This window comes from Ranitomeya imitator, chromosome 1 (genome assembly GCF_032444005.1).
Source record: "Ranitomeya imitator isolate aRanImi1 chromosome 1, aRanImi1.pri, whole genome shotgun sequence".
Classification (NCBI taxonomy): domain Eukaryota; kingdom Metazoa; phylum Chordata; class Amphibia; order Anura; family Dendrobatidae; genus Ranitomeya; species Ranitomeya imitator.
The window spans coordinates 221,143,471-221,169,064 of record NC_091282.1 but is presented as its reverse complement, the minus strand read 5'-3'; the positions used below and the strand labels follow the sequence as shown (position 1 = coordinate 221,169,064).

The following is a 25,594-nucleotide window of genomic DNA, read 5'->3' as shown; positions in this document are numbered from 1 at the left end:
AGTATGGGAAAAGCAGGAATTAGTCCCTTAAACTCCTGCTCGCTGCTGATCGGCGCTGGCTACAAAGGCAGAGCCTGGAAAGGCAGCAGTATCCAAGCGCACAATATCAGCTTGAGCCAGACGCTGGGACCGATGTCTCTGCTGAGCAGACTCCACTGTGGCTGGAGGAGAATGGGAGACCGCAGCGGACATGGTTCGAGATTCCCCCTGTGCAGTGGCAGAAACTCGACTCCTAACATTCCCCTCCTCCTAGGGCCCCCTCCTCAATGAGCCTTGCTACACTCAAAGGCTGCAATGAGTAGCGGAGCCTGAATGTGCTCAACAGGCTTCCAGGTCCTGTCCTCTGGGCCATGACCCTTCCGATCCACCAGATAGAATTTTTTGAAACGTACCACCTTACAACCCATGATAGCATTCACCTCGTAATCATCCATGGATGAGCCCGAAGTCCTGGCAGATCATTCGGGAAACCGGGACATGTGAAAGGGGTTTTAAGAGGGACACTATGTTAGGACTGGCGGAACGCACCAAGTATAAGGTGTAATGGTATTAGGTGCGTTCGCCGTCCGAGGTCCACCGTGCAGGTGAAAGACCCTGCTGCTAGTAAGACGGACTATATGGCGGTACTAAGTATACACACATGGGTTAACTTCACCCTGCGTGAAGGAAGCGATCCTGTTGCGTCACAGGACCGCAGTACCACACATAAAGCGCGAGCAAGAAGTCAGCGGACTCAACCCCTACACAGGATTGAAGTCCGATTAGACACTTGCTGGCACAACACCGCAACTGGGTGTGTCAGAGGAATATAAATAATAATATAAAGGCACAAAAGTGCGTGCGGTGCCGCACTGACGGATGCCACTAACCACCCAGGCTTGGGTCAGGAAAGCGCAGAGCAAGCGCACGGCGCCGTACTGGCGGACACAGCAACTGGTAGCTGAAATGTGTGTTTCGTGCTGTTGGATAAGTCGGGCGCTAGATAGCAAACATACACCTTCCACGAACAGACATTCAATAGGGAGGGTATTTAAAGAGCGACTTTCACTCACAACACACACACACATATTTACAAGACAATACTAGCGCATGGCCGTGCGGCCATGCGAGGCTTAAATAGCTGCAGCATGTTTAGGACCTTCCAAAGAAGTACCAATGGAGTGCTGCAGCACCTGAGCATGTGACCCTGGATCTCCACTGAGAGATCTCGCCCTGGGCATGCTCAGAGTGCAAAGCAGGATTTAGTCCTAGCAGCTACAAGGACCTTAGCTGCAGTATCTGATCATGTGACCCTCGATCTCCACTGAGAGATCTTACTCTGGGCATGCTCAGAATGTAAAAAGCAGGACTTAGCCCCAGAAACGTCCGCCCGCCGCTGCCCAGCACTGACTTCAATGGGAGAAGCAGGAAACGCAGCAGTAACTCTAAGCACAGAGTCAGACTGAGCGAGACGCTGGGATCGACGTCTCTGCTGAGCAAGCTCCACTGCGGCAGGAGAAGAATGGGAGACCGCAGCGGAGATGGCCCGAGATTCCCCCTGTGCAGAGGCAGGAACTCGACCCCTAACATTACCCCCCCTCCTAGCCCCCCCCCCTTGGGCCTCGCTACGTTCGAAGGCAGCAATGAGCTGCGGAGCCCGAATGTGCTCAGCAGGCTCCCAGGACCTGTCCTTAGGGCCATAACCCTTCCAATCCACCAAATAGAATTTTTTACCACGTACCACCTTGTACCCCAAAATAGCGTTCACCTCGTAATCATCCGTAGACGAACCCAATGTCCCGGCAGATGACTCAGAAAACCAGGACATGTATACGGGCTTAAGGAGGGACACATGAAAGGTGTCGGTGATACCAAGGCGTGGAGGAAGGGCCAGACGGTAGACCACAGGATTAACCTGTTCGAGGACTTTGAAGGGACCCAAGTAGCGAGGTGCAAACTTAGTGGACTCTACATGCAGCCTGATGTTACGGGCAGAGAGCCACACTAAATCGCCAGGAGCAAAGGTCGGGGCAGGGCGCCGATGTGCATCGGCGGAGGACCTCATTCTCTCCTTTGAGGCCCGAATGGCATCCTGAGTGCGGTCCCAAATGTCCCGTGCCTCCACTGCCCAGTCTGCCACCCTTGAGTCAGTAGAGGACACGGGCATAGGCACAGGAACCCGCGGATGCTGGCCGTAATTAAGGAGGAAAGGTGTCTGACCAGTGGAGTCGGCTACAGCGTTGTTAAGGGCGAACTCTGCCCATGGTAACAAAGATGCCCAGTCATCCTGCCTGGCAGAAACAAAATGTCGTAGATATGTGACCAGAGTCTGATTGGCCCTCTCTACCAACCCATTCGTCTCGGGATGATATGCGGAAGAGAGATTTAACTCAATGCTGAGAAGACGACAAAGCTCTCTCCAGAACCGAGACGCAAACTGGGGACCCCGGTCACTGACAATTTTGTCTGGCATGCCGTGTAGGCGGAAGATGTGTCTTATGAACAACGCTGCCAAGGCCCGTGCAGAAGGTAACCGTGGGAGCGGCACCAAATGCACCATTTTCGAGAAATTATCGGTAATAACCCAAATGACGGTACAGCCGCGAGACTTGGGCAAACCCACTACAAAGTCCATCCCGACCATCTCCCAGGGCCTGTCTGCCACCGACAAGGGATAGAGCAACCCAGACGGCCGTTGTCGAGGAGACTTATTTTTCGCGCATGAGACACACGCCAGAACGTAATCTCTGACATCTCGGAGCATATGCGGCCACCAGTACGTCCTCGCCAGCAGCTTAGATGTCCTTTTTGTCCCAAAGTGTCCACCCACCCTGGAGGAATGAGCCCAAGAGAGAACCTCCGGTCGCAAATTTATGGGCACAAAAGTCTTGCCCGGAGGCACAGACTCAAGCGACACCGGAGCCACGGTTCTCAAGCTCTCAGAAGGAACAATAAGCCGAGGCTCTCCTTCCTCCTCCTCAGATGACACAACAGAGCAAGAAAGGGCATCAGCTCGAATGTTCTTCTCCCCAGCGAGATAATGGAGGGTGAAGTGGAATCGGGAGAAGAATAAGGACCATCTGGCCTGGCGAGAATTTAGCCGCTGGGCTGTTTGCAAATAGAGCAAATTTTTGTGGTCTGTGAAAACTTGAAAGGGAAAACGAGCCCCCTCCAAGAGATGTCTCCACTCTGAGAAAGCCAATTTCATCGCTAGCAACTCCCTGTCCCCGATGGAATAATTCCTCTCCGCTGGTGTGAAGGTCTTGGAGAAGAAGAAGCACGGATGCTTCCGACATTGAGCATCCTTTTGGAAGAGGACTGCTCCAGCACCAACGGAAGAGGCATCCACCTCCATTATAAACGGCTTATCGACATCGGGACGATGTAGGATGGGAGCGCTAGCAAAATGAGACTTAGTAGAAGAAAAGGCCCTGGAGACCTCTTCAGACCACACTTTGGGATTTGCTCCCTTCTTGGTGAGGGCTACCAAGGGAGCTACCAGAGTTGAGAAGTGGGGAATGAACTGGCGGTAATAATTAATGAACCCCATAAAGCGCTGCACCGCCTTAAGAGAATGGGGCTCTTGCCAGTCCATCACAGCCTGTAGTTTGACAGGATCCATAGCCAATCCCTGTGCGGAGATGATATAGCCCAGGAACGGTAAAGACTCCTGCTCAAACATACACTTCTCCAACTTTGCATAAAGAGAGTTTGCCCGTAGGAGGTCGAAGACTCTGCCAACATCTCTCCGGTGGGAGTCAATATCTGGAGAAAAGATGAGAATATCATCCAGATAGACTACAACCGAGGTGGAAAGCATATCCCGGAAGATGTCGTTGACAAAGTCTTGGAAAACGGCTGGGGCATTACAGAGCCCGAAGGGCATCACCAGATACTCATAGTGCCCATCTCTGGTGTTAAACGCCGTTTTCCATTCGTCCCCCTCACGGATGCGAATCAGGTTGTAAGCACCCCGCAGATCTAGTTTGGTAAACACCCTTGCTCCCCGAAGCCTATCGAAAAGCTCAGATATCAAGGGCAAAGGATACTTGTTCTTAACGGTGATAGCGTTAAGACCCCTGTAGTCTATGCATGGACGTAGTTCCCCATTCTTCTTCTGCACGAAAAAGAATCCTGCCCCAGCAGGTGACACTGACTTCCTGATGAACCCTCTTGCCAGATTCTCTTGAATGTACTGAGACATTGCCTCCGTCTCCGGGAGAGATAATGGATAGACTCGACCCCGGGGAGGCTCAGCACCAGGCAAGAGATCAATAGGACAGTCATAGGGGCGATGGGGCGGAAGGGTCTCCGCCGCCTATTTGGAGAACACGTCTGCATACAACCAATATTGCTTGGGGAGAGAGGATAGATCTGCGGGTACCTCTGTAGTAGCAACCTGAACGCACTCTCGGTGACACCTACCCCCACATGATTCACCCCATCCCAGTATTCTGCCTGAGGACCACTCGATGTGAGGAGAGTGGTACCGTAACCAAGGTATCCCCAACAGGACCTCATCAATCCCCTCAGGAATGATGAGCAGAGATATAATCTCCTGATGGGATGGTGACATGGACAGAGTAAAAAGGATGGTCTGATGTGTTATCTGTGCGGGCAGTGTCGACCCATTCACCACTCGTACCGTTACTGGTTGAGGTAGCATAACCAGGGGTATTGCGTGACGTTGGGCGAAGGCAGAAAACATAAAATTGCCCTCTGCCCCAGAATCCACGCAGAGGTCTACCGAGTGGGAGGATGAGCCTAATGTTATTGTCCCCTTAAAGGATAATTTGGAGGCAAACGTCGCCGTGTCTAGTGCACCTCCACCTACTACCACTAGACGCTGACGTTTCCTCGACCGCTGGAGACATCTGGTGGCAAGATGTCCTGACTGTTGGCAAACATGACAAACCTGGAATGCACGAGCGGTCTGGGACTTAGATCCCGCTCGTGACACTACCATAGGCTCATGGAACTCAGGAGCCTGGACTGGAGATTCCAAAGGTTTGGCGAAGGTGGGAGCCAGCCGAAACCTCTGCCTACACTGGGCTCGCTCTAACCTCCGCTCGTGAAAACGGAGGTCAATACGAGTGGATACTGTTATTAATTCCTCCAGTGTGGCGGGAATCTCCCTAGTGGCCAGGGCGTCCTTAACGTGGTCAGCCAGCCCCCTCCAAAATATAGGAATAAGGGCCTTATCCGACCACTCCAGCTCAGATGCTAGCGTGCGGAAGTGGACGGCAAACTGGCTGACCAAGGATGAGCCCTGAGTCAATGCCAACAGTTGGAGCGCCGTATCATGGGTGACACGAGGTCCTAAAAAGACCTGTTTCAGAGTGCTCAGGAATAACAGAGCACTCTGCACCACATGATCGCCACGCTCCCACAGCGGCGTAGCCCACTGCAACGCCCTGTCCGACAATAAAGATACGATAAAGCCCACCTTAGCCCGCTCTGTAGGGAAACGAGAGGCCAGAAGCTCGAGATGTATTGAGCACTGACTCACGAAACCCCTACAGGACTTCCTGTCACCAGAAAATTTCTCTGACAGCGGGAGGCGAGATAGCGTCGGTACAGGGGCGGCAGTGGACAAGGTAGCTGCAGCCACACTTGCAGCCTGAACAGCGACAGCAGTAACATCCACAGCTGAGGTTGAACGCTCTAGAGCCGCCAACCTTCCCTCCAGCTGCTGGATGTACCGCTGTGAACGCTGATCGTCCGTCATTACTAGCCAGACCTTGGCGCTAGTATTATGTTAGGACTGGCGGAACGCACCAAGTATAAGGTGTAATGGTATTAGGTGCGTTCGCCGTCCGAGGTCCACCGTGCAGGTGAAAGACCCTGCTGCTAGTAAGACGGACTATATGGCGGTACTAAGTATACACACATGGGTTAACTTCACCCTGCGTGAAGGAAGCGATCCTGTTGCGTCACAGGACCGCAGTACCGCACATAAAGCGCGAGCAAGAAGTCAGCGGACTCAACCCCTACACAGGATTGAAGTCCGATTAGACACTTGCTGGCACAACACCGCAACTGGGTGTGTCAGAGGAATATAAATAATAATATAAAGGCACAAAAGTGCGTGCGGTGCCGCACTGACGGATGCCACTAACCACCCAGGCTTGGGTCAGGAAAGCGCAGAGCAAGCGCACGGCGCCGTACTGGCGGACACAGCAACTGGTAGCTGAAATGTTGTGAATTCTGTGGCTGAATTCACTCCTGTGGTCACAAGTGGTACTGCAGCTTCTGAGCTTCCTCCCTCAGGTGTTCTGGTGAGCTCGTTGGCTGCTTTGTTATTTAACTCCACCTGATTCTGTCTTCCTTGCTCCTTTTCAATGTTCCAGTGTTGGACCTGAGCTTCTGGATCTTTCCTGTGGCCTGCTGCTCTGCTTAGATAAGTGCTTTTTGCTTTTGTTGCTACTTTTTCTGTCCAGCTTGTCTATTCGTTTTTGCTGGAAGCTCTGAGACGCAAAGGGTGCACCGCCGTGCCGTTAGTTCGGCACGGTGGGTCTTTTTGCCCCCTTTGCGTGGTTTTTTGCTTTAGGGTTTTTTGTAGACTGCAAAGTTCTCTTTGCTATCCTCGCTCTATCTAGAATATCGGGCCTCACTTTGCTGAATCTATTTCATCACTACGTTTGTCTTTTCATCTTGCTAACAGTCATTATATGTGGGGGGCTGCCTTTTCCTTTGGGGTATTTCTCTGAGGCAAGTCAGGCTTGTTTTTCTATCTTCAGGCTAGTCAGCTCCTCAGGCTGTGCCGAGTTGCATAGGTAGTGACAGGCGCAATCCACAGCTGCCTTTAGTTGTGTTTAGGATAGGTTCAGGTATTGCGGTCTACAGAGATTCCACGTCTCAGAGCTCGTTCTATTGTTTTTGGGTTATTGTCAGATCACTGTATGTGCTCTGATTGCTGGCACACTGTGTCACTGGATTGCCTACATAACAGTACAAGGAGCCAAGACCTAATGATTCTCAATAGAGGGAAAAAAGAAGTTCTGACATCATTTTTTTTTCTCAGCTCTGTGTTCAGTCTTTTTTTTCCCCTAGACATTTGGGTGTTTCAGGACACAGGTGTGGACATGGATATTCAGGGTCTGTGCTCTTCAATGGATAATCTCGTTACAAATGTACAAAGGATTCAAGATACTATTGATCAGAAATCTATGTTAGAACCAAGAATTCCTATTCCTGATTTGTTTTTTGGTGATAGAGCTAAGTTTCTTAATTTCAAAAATAATTGTAAGCTATTTCTGGCCTTGAAACCTCATTCTTCTGGTAATCCTATTCAACAGGTTTTGATTATTATTTCTTTTTTGCGCGGGGACCCTCAGGACTGGGCATTTTCTCTTGCGCCAGGAGACCCTGCATTGAGTAATGTCAATGCGTTTTTCCTGGCGCTCGGATTGCTTTACGATGAGCCTAATTCAGTGGATCAGGCTGAGAAAAATTTGCTGGCTTTGTGCCAGGGTCAGGATGATATAGAAGTATATTGTCAGAAATTTAGGAAGTGGTCAGTACTCACTCTGTGGAATGAATCTGCGCTGGCAGCTTTGTTCAGAAAGGGTCTCTCTGAGGCTCTTAAGGATGTCATGGTGGGTTTTCCTATGCCTGCTGGTTTGAATGAGTCTATGTCTTTGGCCATTCAGATCGGTCGACGCTTGCGCGAGCGTAAATCTGTGCACCATTTGGCGGTATTGTCTAAGATTAAACCTGAGCCTATGCAGTGCGATAGGACTATGACCAGAGTTGAACGGCAAGAACACAGACGTCTGAATGGTCTGTGTTTCTACTGTGGTGATTCCACTCATGCTATTTCTGATTGTCCTAAGCGCACTAAGCGGTTCGATAGGTCTGCCGTCATTGGTACTTTACAATCCAAATTCCTTCTGTCCATTACCTTGATATGCTCTTTGTCATCGTATTCTGTCATGGCGTTTGTGGATTCAGGCGCTGCCCTGAATCTGATGGATTTGGATTATGCTAAACGTTGTGGGTTTTTCTTGGAGCCTTTGCGGTGTCCTATTCCGTTGAGAGGAATTGATGCTACACCTTTGGCCAAGAATAAACCTCAGTACTGGACCCAGCTGACCATGTGCATGGCTCCTGCACATCAGGAAGTTATTCGCTTTCTGGTGCTACATAATCTGCATGATGTGGTCGTGTTGGGGTTGCCATGGCTGCAAACCCATAATCCAGTATTGGATTGGAACTCTATGTCGGTATCCAGCTGGGGTTGTCAGGGGGTACATGGTGATGTTCCATTTTTGTCTATTTCGTCATCCACTCCTTCTGAGGTCCCAGAGTTCTTGTCTGATTATCAGGATGTATTTGAAGAGCCCAAGTCCGATGCCCTACCTCAGCATAGGGATTGTGATTGTGCTATCAATTTGATTCCTGGTAGTAAATTCCCTAAAGGTCGATTATTTAATTTATCCGTGCCTGAACACGCCGCTATGCGCAGTTATGTGAAGGAATCCCTGGAGAAGGGACATATTCGCCCATCGTCATCACCACTGGGAGCAGGGTTCTTTTTTGTAGCCAAGAAGGATGGTTCGCTGAGACCATGTATTGATTACCGCCTTCTTAATAAGATCACTGTTAAATTTCAGTATCCCTTGCCATTGTTATCTGACTTGTTTGCTCGGATTAAGGGGGCTAGTTGGTTCACTAAGATAGATCTTCGTGGTGCGTATAATCTGGTGAGAATCAGGCAAGGAGATGAATGGAAAACTGCATTTAATACGCCCGAGGGTCATTTTGAGTATCTAGTGATGCCGTTCGGACTTGCCAATGCTCCATCTGTGTTTCAGTCTTTTATGCATGACATCTTCCGTGAGTATCTGGATAAATTCCTGATTGTTTACTTGGATGACATTTTGATCTTCTCAGATGATTGGGACTCTCATGTGAAGCAGGTCAGAATGGTTTTCCAGGTCCTGTGTGCTAATTCTTTGTTTGTGAAGGGATCAAAGTGTCTCTTCGGTGTGCAGAAAGTTTCATTTTTGGGGTTCATCTTTTCCCCTTCTACTATCGAGATGGATCCGGTTAAGGTCCAAGCCATCCAGGATTGGACTCAGCCGACATCTCTGAAAAGTCTGCAAAAATTCCTGGGCTTTGCTTATTTTTATCGTCGCTTCATCTGTAATTTTTCTAGCATTGCCAAACCATTGACCGATTTGACCAAGAAGGGTGCTGATTTGGTTAATTGGTCTTCTGCTGCTGTGGAAGCTTTTCAGGAGTTGAAGCATCGTTTTTGTTCTGCCCCTGTGTTGTGTCAACCAGATGTTTCTCTTCCATTCCAGGTCGAGGTTGATGCTTCTGAGATTGGAGCAGGGGCGGTTTTGTCACAGAGAGGTTCTGGTTGCTCAGTGTTGAAACCATGTGCTTTCTTTTCCAGGAAGTTTTCGGCTGCTGAGCGTAATTATGATGTGGGCAACCGAGAGTTGCTGGCCATGAAGTGGGCATTCGAGGAATGGCGTCATTGGCTTGAAGGAGCTAAGCATCGCGTGGTGGTATTGACTGATCATAAGAACCTTACTTATCTCGAGTCTGCCAAGCGCCTGAATCCTAGACAGGCCCGTTGGTCGTTATTTTTTGCCCGCTTCGATTTTGTGATTTCGTACCTTCCGGGCTCTAAAAATGTTAAGGCGGATGCTCTGTCTAGGAGTTTTGTGCCCGACTCTCCGGGTTCATCTGAGCCGGCGAGTATCCTCAAGGAAGGAGTCATTGTGTCTGCCATCTCCCCTGATTTGCGGCGAGTGTTGCAAAAATTTCAGGCGAATAAACCTGATCGTTGTCCGGCGGAGAAACTGTTCGTCCCTGATAGGTGGACTACTAAAGTTATCTCTGAACTTCATTGTTCGGTGTTGGCTGGTCATCCTGGAATATTTGGTACCAGAGAGTTGGTGGCTAGATCCTTCTGGTGGCCATCTCTGTCACGGGATGTACGTACTTTTGTGCAGTCCTGTGGGATTTGTGCTAGGGCTAAGCCCTGCTGTTCACGTGCCAGTGGGTTGCTTTTGCCCTTGCCGGTCCCAAAGAGGCCTTGGACACATATTTCGATGGATTTCATTTCTGACCTTCCCGTTTCTCAAAAGATGTCAGTCATTTGGGTGGTCTGTGATCGCTTTTCTAAAATGGTCCATCTGGTGCCCTTGGTTAAATTGCCTTCCTCCTCTGATTTGGTGCCTTTGTTCTTCCAGCATGTGGTTCGTTTGCAGGGCATTCCTGAGAATATTGTTTCTGACAGAGGTTCCCAGTTTGTTTCGAGGTTTTGGCGAGCCTTTTGTGGTAGGATGGGCATTGACCTGTCTTTTTCCTCGGCTTTCCATCCTCAGACTAATGGCCAGACCGAACGAACCAATCAGACCTTGGAGACATATCTGAGATGTTTTGTTTCTGCAGACCAGGATGATTGGGTGTCCTTTTTGCCGTTGGCTGAGTTCGCCCTTAATAATCGGGCCAGCTCGGCTACCTTGGTCTCTCCATTTTTCTGCAATTCTGGGTTCCATCCTCGTTTCTCTTCAGGACAGGTTGAGTCTTTGGACTGTCCTGGTGTGGATTCTGTGGTGGACAGGTTGCAGCAGATCTGGACTCAGGTAGTGGACAATTTGACCTTGTCCCAGGAGAAGGCTCAACTTTTCGCTAATCGCAGACGCCGTGGGGTCCCCGACTTCGTGTTGGGGATCTGGTTTGGTTATCTTCTCGTCATATTCCTATGAAGGTTTCCTCTCCTAAATTTAAACCTCGTTTTATTGGTCCGTATAGGATTTCTGAGATTCTCAATCCTGTGTCTTTTCGTCTGACCCTCCCAGACTCCTTTTCCATACATAATGTATTCCATAGGTCGTTGTTGCGGAGATACATGGCACCTATGGTTCCATCTGTTGAGCCTCCTGCCTTGGTTTTGGTGGAGGGGGAATTGGAGTATATTGTGGAGAAAATTTTGGATTCTCGTGTTTCTAGACGGAAACTCCAGTATCTGGTTAAATGGAAGGGTTATGCTCAGGAAGATAATTCCTGGGTTTTTGCCTCTGATGTCCATGCTCCAGATCTTGTTCGTGCCTTTCATGTGGCTCATCCTGGTCGGCCTGGGGGCTCTGGTGAGGGTTCGGTGACCCCTCCTCAAGGGGGGGGTACTGTTGTGAATTCTGTGGCTGAATTCACTCCTGTGGTCACAAGTGGTACTGCAGCTTCTGAGCTTCCTCCCTCAGGTGTTCTGGTGAGCTCGTTGGCTGCTTTGTTATTTAACTCCACCTGATTCTGTCTTCCTTGCTCCTTTTCAATGTTCCAGTGTTGGACCTGAGCTTCTGGATCTTTCCTGTGGCCTGCTGCTCTGCTTAGATAAGTGCTTTTTGCTTTTGTTGCTACTTTTTCTGTCCAGCTTGTCTATTCGTTTTTGCTGGAAGCTCTGAGACGCAAAGGGTGCACCGCCGTGCCGTTAGTTCGGCACGGTGGGTCTTTTTGCCCCCTTTGCGTGGTTTTTTGCTTTAGGGTTTTTTGTAGACTGCAAAGTTCTCTTTGCTATCCTCGCTCTATCTAGAATATCGGGCCTCACTTTGCTGAATCTATTTCATCCCTACGTTTGTCTTTTCATCTTGCTAACAGTCATTATATGTGGGGGGCTGCCTTTTCCTTTGGGGTATTTCTCTGAGGCAAGTCAGGCTTGTTTTTCTATCTTCAGGCTAGTCAGCTCCTCAGGCTGTGCCGAATTGCATAGGTAGTGACAGGCGCAATCCACAGCTGCCTTTAGTTGTGTTTAGGATAGGTTCAGGTATTGCGGTCTACAGAGATTCCACGTCTCAGAGCTCGTTCTATTGTTTTTGGGTTATTGTCAGATCACTGTATGTGCTCTGATTGCTGGCACACTGTGTCACTGGATTGCCTACATAACACTGAAATGTGTGTTTCGTGCTGTTGGATAAGTCGGGCGCTAGATAGCAAACATACACCTTCCAGGAACAGACATTCAATAGGGAGGGTATTTAAAGAGCGACTTTCACTCACAACACACACACATATTTACAAGACAATACTAGCGCATGGCCGTGCGGCCATGCGAGGCTTAAATAGCTGCAGCATGTTTAGGACCTTCCAAAGAAGGACCAATGGAGTGCTGCAGCCCCTGAGCATGTGACCCTGGATCTCCACTGAGAGATCTCGCCCTGGGCATGCTCAGAGTGCAAAGCAGGATTTAGTCCTAGCAGCTACAAGGACCTTAGCTGCAGTATCTGATCATGTGACCCTCGATCTCCACTGAGAGATCTTACTCTGGGCATGCTCAGAATGTAAAAAGCAGGACTTAGCCCCAGAAACGTCCGCTCGCCGCTGCCCAGCACTGACTTCAATGGGAGAAGCAGGAAACGCAGCAGTAACTCTAAGCACAGAGTCAGACTGAGCGAGACGCTGGGATCGACGTCTCTGCTGAGCAAGCTCCACTGCGGCAGGAGAAGAATGGGAGACCGCAGCGGAGATGGCCCGAGATTCCCCCTGTGCAGAGGCAGGAACTCGACCCCTAACACACATGAAAGGTGTCGGTGATACCTAGGCGAGGAGGAAGGGCCAACCGATAGACCACAGGATTGACTTGTTCCATGATCTTGAAGGGGCCTAAGTAGCGAGGCTCAAACTTAGTGGACTGAACTCACAGCCTGATGTTACGGGCGGAGAGCCACACTAAGTCGCCAGGAGCAAAGGTCAGAGCGGGGCGCCGATGTGCATCAGCAGAAACCATCATTCTCTCCTTGGAGACCTGGATGGCATCCTTTGTGTGGTCCCAAATGTCACGTGCCTCCATCACCCAGTCTGCCACCCTCGATGGATGACACGGGCATGGGCACAGGGACACGCGGATGCTGGCCGTAGTTAAGGAGGAATGGGGTCTGCCCGGTGGAGTCAGCTATGGCATTGTTCAATGCAAACACCGCCCATGGTAGCAAGGATGCCCAGTCATCCTACCTGGCAGAGACAAAATGTTGCAGGTATTGTTAGGACTGGCGGAATGCACCAAATATTGGTAATAGGGAATATGAGGTGCGTTCGCAGCCAGAGTCCACCGTGCAGAGATTACACATGCTGCTGAGTAATGGCAGAAGAATGCTTGCTCATACGTGGGTTAGACCTCATCCAGTGTGAATAGAAGCGAACTCTGTTGCTTCACAGATTCGCCACAAATATGCTGCTCCCTGTTAGCAGCCACAGGGAGCAGCTGAAAGACACTAGTGGGATCCCTATGAATCACCCCCACTAAGCTGGTGATTGGACCCGCTCTGACCCTCGGTGGCTTTTGAGCCCGCGCTTGAGGACGCCCTAAGTCAGATGCTGAGTCCAAGCGGGAATTCCCACCCTACACTGACAGGCTGTCAGGAAAGCGCACTGATAGCGTGCGGTGCCGTATAGGCGGGCACTGCAAAGCCACTGTAATGTGTACTTGGTGTGCAGATGATACTGTTAGGCACTAGATAGCAAACATCCACCATACGCGAGCAGACAACAACACTAGGAAGGGGGAGATTAAAGAGCGACTTTCACACATCTACACACACACACACACACCTTTTCAGGTATACACTAGCGCATGGCCGAGCGGCCATGCAAACCTTTTATAGCAGTAGTGCTACAAGACATTCCAGATGGTCCAATAGGAGCTGCAACAGGACCTGAACATGTGACCCCCGACCACCAACGGGAGGTCGTCTCATGGGCATGCTCAGTATGGAAAAAGCAGGACTTAGTCCCAGAAAGACAAGCTTGCTGCTGATCAGTGCTGGCTACAAAGGCAGAGCCTGGAAAGGCATCAGTAACCAGTTGCACAGTATCAGCTTGAGCCAGATGCTGGGACCGATGTCTCTGCTGAGCAGGCTCCACTCTGGCTGGAGAAGAATGAGAGACCGCAGCGGACATGGTTCGATATTCCCACTGTGTGGAGGTGGGAACTCGAAACCTAACATGGCCCCCCTCCCTGGGCCTCGCTACATTCAAAGGCTGCAATGAGCAGCGGAGCCCAAATGTGCTCCACAGGTTCTGTCCTCTGGGCTGTGACCCTTCCAGTCCACCAGATAGAACTTTTTGCCACTTACCACCTTGCATCCCAAGATAGCGTTCACCTCATAATCGTCCGTGGACGAACCCGATGTCCCACAGATGACTCAGAAAACTGGGACATGTGAACGGGCTTTAAGAGGGACACATGAAAAGTGTCGGTGATACCCAGGCGTGGAAGAAGAGCCAGACGATAGACCACAGGATTAACCTGTTCCAGAACCTTGAAAGGCCCTAAGTAGCGAGGCACAAACTTAGTGGACTCAAATCGCAGCCTAATATTGCGGGTGGAGAGCCACACCAAGTCGCCAGGAGCAAAGGTCAGAGTGGGACGCCGATGTGCATCGGCAGAGACCCTCATTCTCTCCTTGGAAGCCTGGATAGCATCCTGTGTATGATCCTAGATGTCCCATGCTTCCACTGCCCAGTCTGCCACCCTAGAGTCAGCAGAAGACACGGTCATAGGGACAGGAACTCATGGATGCTGGCTGAAATTAAGGAGGAATGGGGTCTGCCCAGTGGAGTCGGCTACGGCATTACTCAAGGCAAACTCTGCCCAAGGTAGCATGAATGCCCAGTCTTCATGCCTGGCTGAGACAAAATGTTGTAGATATGTGACCAGGGTCTGGTTGACCTTCTCTACCAATCCATTTGTCTCAGGATGGTACGCAGAAGAGAGATTCAGCTGAATACTAAGTAGGCGACAAAGCTCTCTCCAGAACTGAGACACAAACTGAGGACCCCGATCACTGACTATCTTGTCAGGCATACCAGTTAAACAGAAGACATGTTTGACAAACAACGCCGCCAAGGCTCATGCAGAAGGTAACCGTGGGAGAGGCACCAAATGCAGCATTTTAAAGAAATGTTTGGTAACTACCCAAATAACGGTACAGCCATGGGACTTGGGTAAGCCTACCACAAAGTCCATCCCGACCATCTCCCAGGGCCTATCAGCCACCGGTAGGGGGTAGAGTAACCCAGCAGGCCATTGTCGAGGAGACCTATTCTTGGCACAGGAGATGCACGCCTGAATATAGTCTCTAACGTCACGGGCCAGATGCAGCCACCAGTACGTCCTCGCCAGAAGCTCAGATGTCCTTTTGATCCCAAAATGTCCACCCACCCTGGACGAGTGAGCCCAAGAGAGAACCTCCGGTCGCAAATTGGATGGAACGAAAGTCTTGCCCAAAGGCACAGACTTTAGCGACACCGAAGCCACAGTTCTCAGACATTAAGAGGGAACAACTAGCCTAGGCTCCTCCTCCTCTGATGACACGATGGAGCGGGAGAGAGCATCGGCACAAATGTTCTTCTCCCTAGATAGGAGATGAAGGGTGAAGTGGAACTGGGAAAAGAACAGGGACCATCTGGCCTGGCGAGAATTCAGCTGCTGGGCTGTCTGCAAATATACCAAATTCTTATGGTCAGTGTTGACTTGGAAGGGAAAGCGTGCCCCTTCCAGAAGGTGCTCCATTCTGAAAAAGCCAACTTCATTGCTAACAACTCCCTGTCCCCGATGGAATAATTCCTCTCCACCGGAGTGAAGGTCTTGGAAAAAAAGAAGCAAGGATGCTTCCGACCTTGAGCGTCCTTTTGGAAGAGGACCGCTCCAGCTCCGACAGATGAGGCATCCACCTCAATAATAAAAGGCTTATCTACATCGGGACGGTGTAGAATGGGAGCGCTAGCAAAGTGAGACTTAACAGATAAGAAGGCTTTTTGATGACCTCCTCTGACCACAATTTGGATTTGCTCCCTTCTTGGTGAGGGCTATCAAGGGAGCTACCAAAGTTGAGAAGTGGGGATGAACTGACGATAATTAATAAACCCCATAAAAAAATATTTAGAATTGAGAGTCCTCAGTGGTTGATACCTTTTAATGGCCAACTGAAAAGAGGCCATTAAAAGGTATCAACCACTGAGGACTCTCAATTCTAAATATTTTTCTATCTACAGGCTAACACGGTACCAAGATATATTTCTTTCCTGTAAACCCCATAAAGCGCTTTACCGCCTTGAGAGAATGGGGTTCCTGCCAGTCCATCACTGCTTGTAGCTTGGCAGGATCCATAGCTAATCCTCAGGCTGAGATTATATAACCCAGGAATGGACAGGACTCCTGCTCAAACACACCATTCTCCAACTTGGCATAGAGGGAGTTTGCCCGTTGGAGATCAAAAACTCTGTAAACATCTTTCCAGTGGGAATCGATATCTGGAGACAAGATGAGAATATCATACAGATAGACCACCACGAGGTGGAAAGCATATCCCGGAAGATGTCGTGCACAAAGTCTTGGAAGATGGCTGGGGCATTACAAAGCCCAAAGGGCATAACCAGATATTCATAGTGCCCATCTCTGGTATTAAAGGCTGTCTTCCACTCGTCCCCCTCACGGATGCAAATCAGATTGTAGGCACCTGCGCAGATCTAACTTAGTAAATACCCTAGCTCCCCGGAGCCTATCGAAGAGCTCAGATATCAGGGGAAGAGGGTGCTTATTCTTAACGGTAATGGCGTTAAGACCACTGTTGTCTATACATGGTCGTAATTCTCCGCTCTTCTTCTGCACGAAGAAGAACCCCGCCCGTGCAGGTGACACTGACTTCCTAATGAAGCCTCTTGCCAGATTCTCCTGGATGTACTGTGACATTGCCTCCATCTTTGGGAGAGACAGGGGATAGACACATCCCTGAGGAGGCTCTTCCCCTGGCAAGAAGTCAATAGGACAGTCATAAGGGCGGTGAGACAGAAGAGTCTCCGCAGCTTTCTTGGAGAAAACGTCTGCATAGGACCAGTAGTCTTGGGGAAGAGAACTAAGATCTGTGGGTATCTCCGTAGTGGCAACCTGAACACACTCCCCCTGACATCTACCTTCACAGGATTTACTCCATCGCAGAATTCTCCCAAAGGACCACTCATTATGTCGGGAGTGGTAACGCAACCAAGGTATCCCTAGAAGAATCTCATCTATTCCCTCGGGAATGAGGAGAAGGGAGATGATCTCCTGATGAGATGGAGGCATGGTTAAAGAAAAAGGGATAGTCTGATGAGTAATCTGTGAAGCTAGTGCCGACCCATTCACCAGTCTTATAGTCTCTGGTTTGGCTAGCATAACCAGGGGTATTGCGTGCTGTTGGGCGAAGGAAGAAGACATGAAATTTCCCTCTGCCCCGGAGTCCACACAAAGCTCAACCGTAAAAGTGGAAGGGCCAAAAGTAATTGTCCCCCTTAAGGACAACTTGGAGGAACACGCCGCTGTGTCTAGTGAACCTCCTCCTACATTTACTAGACATGGTCATTTCACTGCCACTGTGGACAATTCTTGGAATAATGTCCCGGCTGCTGGCAGACACTACTGACCATGGGTGTTTGAGCAGCCCGAGACTTAGGACCTGCTCGAGATACCTCCATGGCCTCATAGTGCTCGGACACCTGGACAGGTGACTCCAGAGGTTTGGCGAACGTAGGCACCAACCGAAACCTCTGTCTACACTGGGCTCGCTCCAACCTTTGCTCATTAAAATGGAGGTCAATGCGAGTAGATAAAGTTATTAACTCCTCAAGTGTAGCGGGAATCTCCCTAGTGGCCAAGGCGTCCTTTATATGGTCATCCAGTCCTCTCCAAAACACTGGAATAAGGACTTTATCTGGCCACTCCAGCTCAGATGCTAATGTCCGGAAGTGGACGGCAAAATGGCTGACCAAGGACAGTGTCAGTGCCAACAGATGAAGGGCCGAATCATCGGTGATGCGAGGTCCCATAAAGACCTGTTTCAGAGTGTCCAGGAACCTGTGAGCACTCTGCACCACATGATCGCCACGCTCCCACAGCGACGTTGCCCACTTCAACGCCCTGCCCGACAGAAGGGATGTAATAAATTCCACTCTAGCCCGTTCCGTGGGAAAGTGTGCAGCCAGGAGCTCAAGATGTATAGTGCACTGGCTCACAAATTTCTGACACAGCTTACTGTCTCCAGCAAACTTGTCCAGTAATGGGAGACAAGATAATGTTGGAGCAGGGGTGGCAGTGGACAGACTGGCTGCAGCAATGCTAGAAGCCTGAACAGCGACTGCGGTAACATCCACAGCTGAGGTTGTGTGTTCAAGAGCCACCAACCTACCCTCCAGCTGCTGGATGTACCGTTGTAATCACTGTTCAACCGCCATTACTAGCCAGACCCTGGCGCTAGTGTAATGTTAGAAAACCGAAAACAAATGGACACAAGAGCTAGTTAAAAGTAATATAAACTTTAATTGTAATTATTTAAGAAAACCATATAAAAAGGGGTAACAGATGAAACAAAAAAAAAGTGATAGAGAACAACTTAGTACCACATCAGGTAAACAAAAAAGATGCAAAAGGCACTGAAAAAAGCCACAGGATACTAATAAATAGCTTGTACAAAGAGTCAAAATGATACAGTCAAAAAGAAGTCCAAATGGCCTAATTAGTAAAGATAAGGGATATATATATATATATATAAAAGTACATAAGTATGTCAAATAAGTAATTAATTGAAAATAGTGCCAAGTGCCAAAATACAGTACAAGATATAGCCTACAGAGATGGCAGGCGACTAGAAATGTCCAATAAGCAAACTTATCAATGCAAAGTGCATAGTGCTAAAGTGCAGTAAATAGTGGAAATACTCACCCAAGGGAACCGACCTACATGACTAGTATTAACAATAAACCCCCAGATTGTGGAATACATAATCAATGTTCTCTAATAGGGTAGATACCAAATTGTACAACAGTGTAATGTTGGGACTGGTGGAACGCACCAAATAATAGTAATACGGAATATGAGGTGCGTTCGCAGTCCGGGGTCTACAGTGCAGAGGTGACACCTTCTGCTGAGTAATGGCGGACAGACGCTTGCTCACACGTGGATTAGACCACACCCAGTGTGAATAGAAGCGAACTCTGTTGCTTCACAGAGTTGCCACAAATACGCTACGCCCTGTTAGCAGTCACAGGGAGCAGCTGAAAGACACTAGTGGGATCCCTATGAATCACCCCCACTAAGCTGGTAATTGGAGCCGCTCTGACCCTTGGTGGCTTTTGAGCTCGCACCTGAGGACACCCTGAGTCAGATGCTGAGTCCAAGCGGGAATTCCCACCCTACACTGACAGGCTGTCAGGAAAGTGCACTGATTGCGCACGGTGCCATATAAGCGGGCACTGCAAAGCCACTGTAACGTGTTCTTGGGGTGCAGATGGTACTGTCGGGCACTAGATAGCAAACCTCCACCATACGCGAGCGGACAACACTAGGAAGGGGATGATTAAAGAGCGATTTTCACACATCTACACACACACGTTTTCAAGTATACACTAGCGCATGGCCGAGCGGCCATGCAAACCTTTTATAGCAGTAGTGCTACGGGACCTTCTAGATGATCCAATAGGAGCTGCATCAGGACGTGAGCATGTGACCCCGACCTCCAATGGGAGGTCATCCCATGGCATGCTCAGTATGGGAAAAGCAGGACTTAGTCCCAGAAAGACCTGCTCACTGCTGTTCTGTGCTGGCTACAAATGCAGAGCCTGGAAAGGCATCAGTAACCAGTCGCACAGTATCAGCTTGAGTCAGATGCTGGGACTGATGTTTCAGCTGAGCAGGCTCCACTGCGGCTGAAGAAGAATGGGAGACAGCAGCGGACATGGTTTGAGATTCCCCCTGTGTGGAGGCGGGAACTCGACACCTAAGAGGTATGTGACCAGAGTCTGGTTTGCCCTCTCTACCAACCCATTCATCTCTGGGTGGTACGCAGAAGAGAGATTCAGCTCAATGCTGAGTAAACGACAGAGCTCTCTCCAGAACCGAGATGCAAACTGGGGACCCCGGTCACTGACAATTTTGTCTGGCATGCCTTGTAGGTGGAAAACATGTTTAATGAATAATGCCGCCAAGGGCCATGCAGAAGGTAACCGTGGAAGCGGCACCAAGTGCACCATTTTAGAAAACTGGTTGGCGACTACCAGAAAATCAAATCTGCACAATAATTTATTCGACTTTATAGTGAAATTTGTAGTAAATTTGTCAAGATATGAGTGACCCCACACCCTAGGGTTGGCGCCACCACCCTATGCATTCGGACAAGTCCCGGAGGCACTGGATGAACGGTGGGGCCCACTTGAGATCGGGGACACCAGCACACTGTGGGGTCTGTGAGTCAGGGGAATACTTTGTAAGAAGATTAGGAACAGGATTTTCCAACTGTCCATAAATTACTTGACAGGAAAAATAATATTTTGTTACAGTGTTTATGATTTTCCTTTAAGCTGGTGCAGTCTATTGTAATTGTAATGTTGATCACAGTTACAGTTCATAATAAATGCTGCTAATTAAAGATCAAATCTTTTCACTTTAAATTTGCCAGGTTTGACAAATTTTCTCCCAAAATTTAATTTGCAGTGATTCGATTTGCTACAAATCATAATACTGCAAAGCCTATAATTACCTGGCAAAGACAAATGTAACAGTCTGAAATCTCCTAGGACTGTTTTGGACTCCTTTCATCAGCATAAAGATGGTACTGAAAGCCAAATCTGCGGATGGTCTATCCAATTGGGGCCATGTAGAGAGAGAAGTGGGCCAAGGATTGAGCCCCGAGGTACCCCGACAGTGAGAGGAAGAGGGGACTAAGAATATTATGCACCGCAGCAGCCAATACAGTGCATCTTCCTTTCTGTGTATGAACCTACCTACCAACGTACCATTCTTAGCTATGGCATTTTTACCAGAGGGGGAAGAACAGTGTTTAGCATTTGAAAACAAATTATAAAAAACACCTGCATTAATTAGTTTTTCTAGTGAAGTTCAACAGTTGTAAATCCCTCAAAAAGACTGCAGTTTGTTCGCTGTTATATATATATATATATATATATATATATGTATATATACACACACACATACACATATATATGTGTAAGATATGTCAAGTGCACATACACTAATGGTGGTTTTTCAAAATGAAAAATGCCTTTTAACATTACAAGAAATGCTGCAACCAAAGACTAATGGCAATTATATATGTATCCAAGAGGTAATGTTTCATCATGCGGAGAGTGACTTGTCAAGCATGCTGAGGTCAGGAGACTTTTAAGGCGCAATGCTCCTCTAGAAAATATGCAAATTGTCTCATCAGGGAGGAAGAGGACTAGAACTTTAGCGCCACCTATTGGAAGTAGCAATCCTAAAAGTCAATAGCAAGTCTCCAATGAGCCATGCCACATGACTTAGGATAAAAGCCAAAACCAAAATCCTTTTACTGTATATGTAAACCTTTTCCATAAATAAAATTATAATGTGCTGTTTTAAATTTAGGAAGCTTCTATTTTGTTATACCAGAGTGTAACAAATAATTATTAATAGTGAAGAGCGAATATACTCGTTACTCGAGATTTCCCGACCATGCTCGTGGGTCCTCCGAGTATTTTTTAGTGCTCGGAGATTTAGTTTTTCTTGCCACAGCTGAATGATTTACATCTGTTTGCCAGCATAAGAAAATGTGGGGATTCCATTGCAACCAGGCAACCCCCACATGTACTTATGCTGGCTAACAGATGTAAATCATTCAGCTGCTGCAAGAAAAACTAAATCTCCGAGCACTAAAAAATACTCGGAGGACACAAAATCTCGAATAACGAGTATATTCTCTCATCACTAATTATATTAATTATTATTAATAATAATAATAATAATGCTTTTACATTATGACAGTAAAATAAAATCATTACCTGCTCCTTTTGTGTGATTGAAGTCCCCTTTAATAACCTTGCATGATTTGCCGTTTCCATTGCAAACACCACAGTGATCTTCCCTAGATAAGGAACCCAACACTCCATCACAGCCAACTTTCTTTTGGACAAAGAAGAAAAAAACACAACATTTTACTAAATCTTTACTTTATATGATGTATACAAGCCAGCAATATGAAATATTCACTATATTTTGAGTGTGTATGAAGGGCTAAATTCATTCTTCAATATGTGTGACTAATAGGTCAATTACTGAGCAGATAGGGCGTTAATGTGCACTTTGGTAACAATTTGCTATAAATGTATATATAATATTGACCTTTTTATTATGATAATGTGTGCAAACTGTAAAGCGCTGCGGAATATGTTAGCGCTATATAAGAATAAAGATTATTATTATTATGGAGAAGCAGAGACAGAATAATGCATTGCCAGCACTGTCTCCTGAGAAGTGACCTGAGCTGGACTGATAGTATTATTGAGAGATTTTACTTTGTATGGTAAACTTGGCCAATGTTAGACTATAGATGTCAATAGACTGAATTAAAAAGCATGCATTAAAATTTTGATTTAGTTCACATTAGTGTATTTGTAAAATTTATTGTAATGTGCATTTAAGGACACAATTTCAACAAAATGAAAGTATGAATAAAGAAATTGACAACTCAAAAAATATTATAGAGGAAAAACAAGTAGAGAAACAAAACGGAGCAAACTAAAATAAAAACACATTTTATGTTGCACACTCCTATATAAGTTACATTTTCATAAACACATGTGGATGAGCTCTCATGGTGAGAACATTCCTCTCTATGCCTGCAATTCTCTTTATTTACTGCTTTGAAGACACACAGGTGGATTCATGAATATGAGATAGTTGTAAATGTAACAAAATATAAACATACAGTATCTGATTATCACTTTTGCAGCGGGGACCAAGGCTAAACGCGCGTTGGGGCTGCTGTGGTGGCATCCCACATTGGTTAATTATATGTAAGAGCACTAGGAACGCGAGTGACGACACCGCTGGAACGGCACCGACACGTGAAATCACTATAAGCTTTTTTATTTTGTCGGTGCAAAACCTGCAGATCAAGAAGTGATTGTGCTAGCAGTGAACAACCCCTTTAAGATATATTACCAATTTAGATTAACTTTATGAGCTGTATTTTTCAGAGTGCTATCTGGTCTTTTATCGGATAGCACTTGGACCAAGATTACACTATAGGGCAGTATAAAGTATTGCACACTTCACAAGCAACTTAGAAGAGGAAGAGCAATGAAGAGAATACCGTGTCAGTATGCAACAGCAAATGAACAAGTGCTTGCTATGGAAAGAATGGCAGACCATTCGGCAATATACAACTAGCGAATAAGCGAGGAAACACCGAACTATAGGGTCAAATGATAAACACCAATATAATAGAAGATGCAAAAAAAAGAGTTTATTATGAATATATGGGACAAAAGAAGAGAAGAGGGATTGGCAATATGGTACTGATCACACACAGTGTGCATCTACCCATAAAATACACAACACAAAATTGTCAGAACAACTGACCATAGTGCTAATATAGCCAAAACGTGCACATAACTAGAAAGAATATATATATATATATATATATATATATATATATATATATATATATATATATATATACACACACACCAAGGGCACTGTGTGGTGCCAATGTATTCCAAGATGTATCAAAATAGATAAGGTAAATAGTATGGCATGGACATACAAGGTTTGCACACTCAGCTAACATCTGGAGATAACATAAAATACATATATAAAAATGAAAGTGCCGGGTGCCCTATATGGCGGGTGTATAATTATCTATGTGCACAATACTAACCAATATAATATATGAAATAAGATGGTATTGATAGTGCACAGTATATAAAATGGCTGCATGTGTGTCAGTTGAGCAATAAAAAGCATATGCTTCAAGGTTAAAACTGGTAACCAACATCTAGGAGAAATATGGTATACAAATGAATATGATGCATCCAAACAATGGCGCAAGAGGACCGAATTGTTTCAGAACCTAATAGCCTGGGTACAAGTAAAATGCAGCGCTGCAGTACGTATATTATCCCATGATTGTACCAATGGTATCCAGAGTGCTAAATATAAATCAGTGGGTCATATTGCAAGTGCAAACGCTAGATGAGATATTCAATTGGGTACTAAGGATGAAAAAAATGTATAGTAGCCTAAAAAGATGATTACCTGTGTGGTTGTGTAAGTATGGGCAGACACGCGCCCCGATGCGCGTTTCGGAACAAGTCCTTCATCAGGGGAGGTGGTTTCCATACCAAATGATGGAGTTAAAATAGGGAGATGTGGCCAATGAGTGCAGACCGGTCCTGAGATGGTGCATGTGCCGCCTGGGGGAACTCGGAAGCCGTGAGCACCAGCGTCATGTCGGATGCGATGACCGAGCACAGGCATGTGATCAGTCACCACGGCAACATAAGACGCCGGCGTACAGCGGCACCAGGAACACAAGTGGCGCATGCGCACCGGACAGGTCCGCCATCATGTACATGTATATGTTGCCAGGAAAAGACGATGTGGACTGGGATCAGAGAAAAAATAATAATGAGTAAAAAACAACAGAGAAGAAGACAAAGGTGGTAAGTGTGAACATGGTGGAAAACAAATAATAATAAGAAAAAGGGGAGAACTAAAAAAGTAAAAGAGAGGGGTAGTGTGTGTAAGTGGAAACATATGTAAAAAGTGACAAGGAGTGATGATAAGGCAAAAGGTGAATGGTAGATGCGGGATGAATGTGCGAAGAAAAGGGGGAAAGGGGTATAAATGTCATTGCATGTAAAGTGCGTATTGCACGTAAGATGCATATTGCATGAGACCTTAATTTCTCCATCTTCTCTGCACCTGTGCTGCGAATCTCTCATGCAAGAAGATCAGATCACAGTAAACTGATACTTAGCTCAAACTCGGAGGAGAGTTTGAGCCGAGTATTGTTAACATAATGGATCCAATTCTCCTGCAGAGAGAATATATGATCATCTGATCCCGGCTTAAAAAAAGTAGATGAGGCTAAAGCACACTGTTCACCGAATAATCACTACTATTTCATACTTAATAGTTAGTTTTACCTGGCATCTACCATTTGAGCACATGTCCAAGCTATCAGGTCCACACGGTGTGCCGTCAAGGGCTTTTTCTGCAACTAGAACAGGCTGGTCCTTTCCAAGGGCAGAGCAGAAAAGTGCACAAGGTTTCTCTAAAATAATAAAGAGATAATGTAATTACATGCAAATATGATGAGCCAAACATCTAAGCAAAATGTGATCCACTAAAATGATAACATGTCATGAAGGAGAAGATGAATAGGCTTACAGATGCTTTTCACAAAATTAGAATATCATCAAAAAGTTAATATATTTCAGTTCTTTAGTACAGAAAGTGAAACTCATATATTATATAGAGTCATTACAAACACAGTGATTTATTTTAAGTGTTTATTTATGTTAATGAAGATAATTATGAGTACAGCCAGTAAATTAGAATACTTTATAACACCAGCTTGAAAAATGATTTTAATATCCGAAATGTTGGCCTACTGAAATGTATGTTCAGTAAATGCACTCTCTATACTTGGTCAAGGCTCCTTTTGCATTAATTACTGCATCAATGCGGCGTGACATGAAAGCGATCAGCCTGTGGCACTGCTGAGGTGCTATGGAAGCCCAGGTTGCTTTGATAGCAGCCATCAACTTGTCTGCATTGTTGGGCCTGGTGTCTATCATCTTCATATTGACA

The 25,594-nt window shown here is 47.0% G+C and overlaps 1 protein-coding gene across 1 annotated transcript in view; it reads right to left on the bottom strand.

The window, feature by feature from the left end:
- The window catches only part of ADAMTS19 (ADAM metallopeptidase with thrombospondin type 1 motif 19), a 561,705-nt gene that overhangs the window by 81,706 nt on the left and 454,405 nt on the right, over positions 1 to 25,594 (bottom strand). The window contains exons 14-15 of the mRNA XM_069746287.1: positions 24,928 to 25,055; positions 21,778 to 21,898 (exon numbers count right to left, since the gene is read on the bottom strand). Coding sequence (XP_069602388.1) covers positions 21,778 to 21,898; positions 24,928 to 25,055 — 249 coding nt within the window. The remainder of the gene's footprint in view (positions 1 to 21,777; positions 21,899 to 24,927; positions 25,056 to 25,594) is intronic.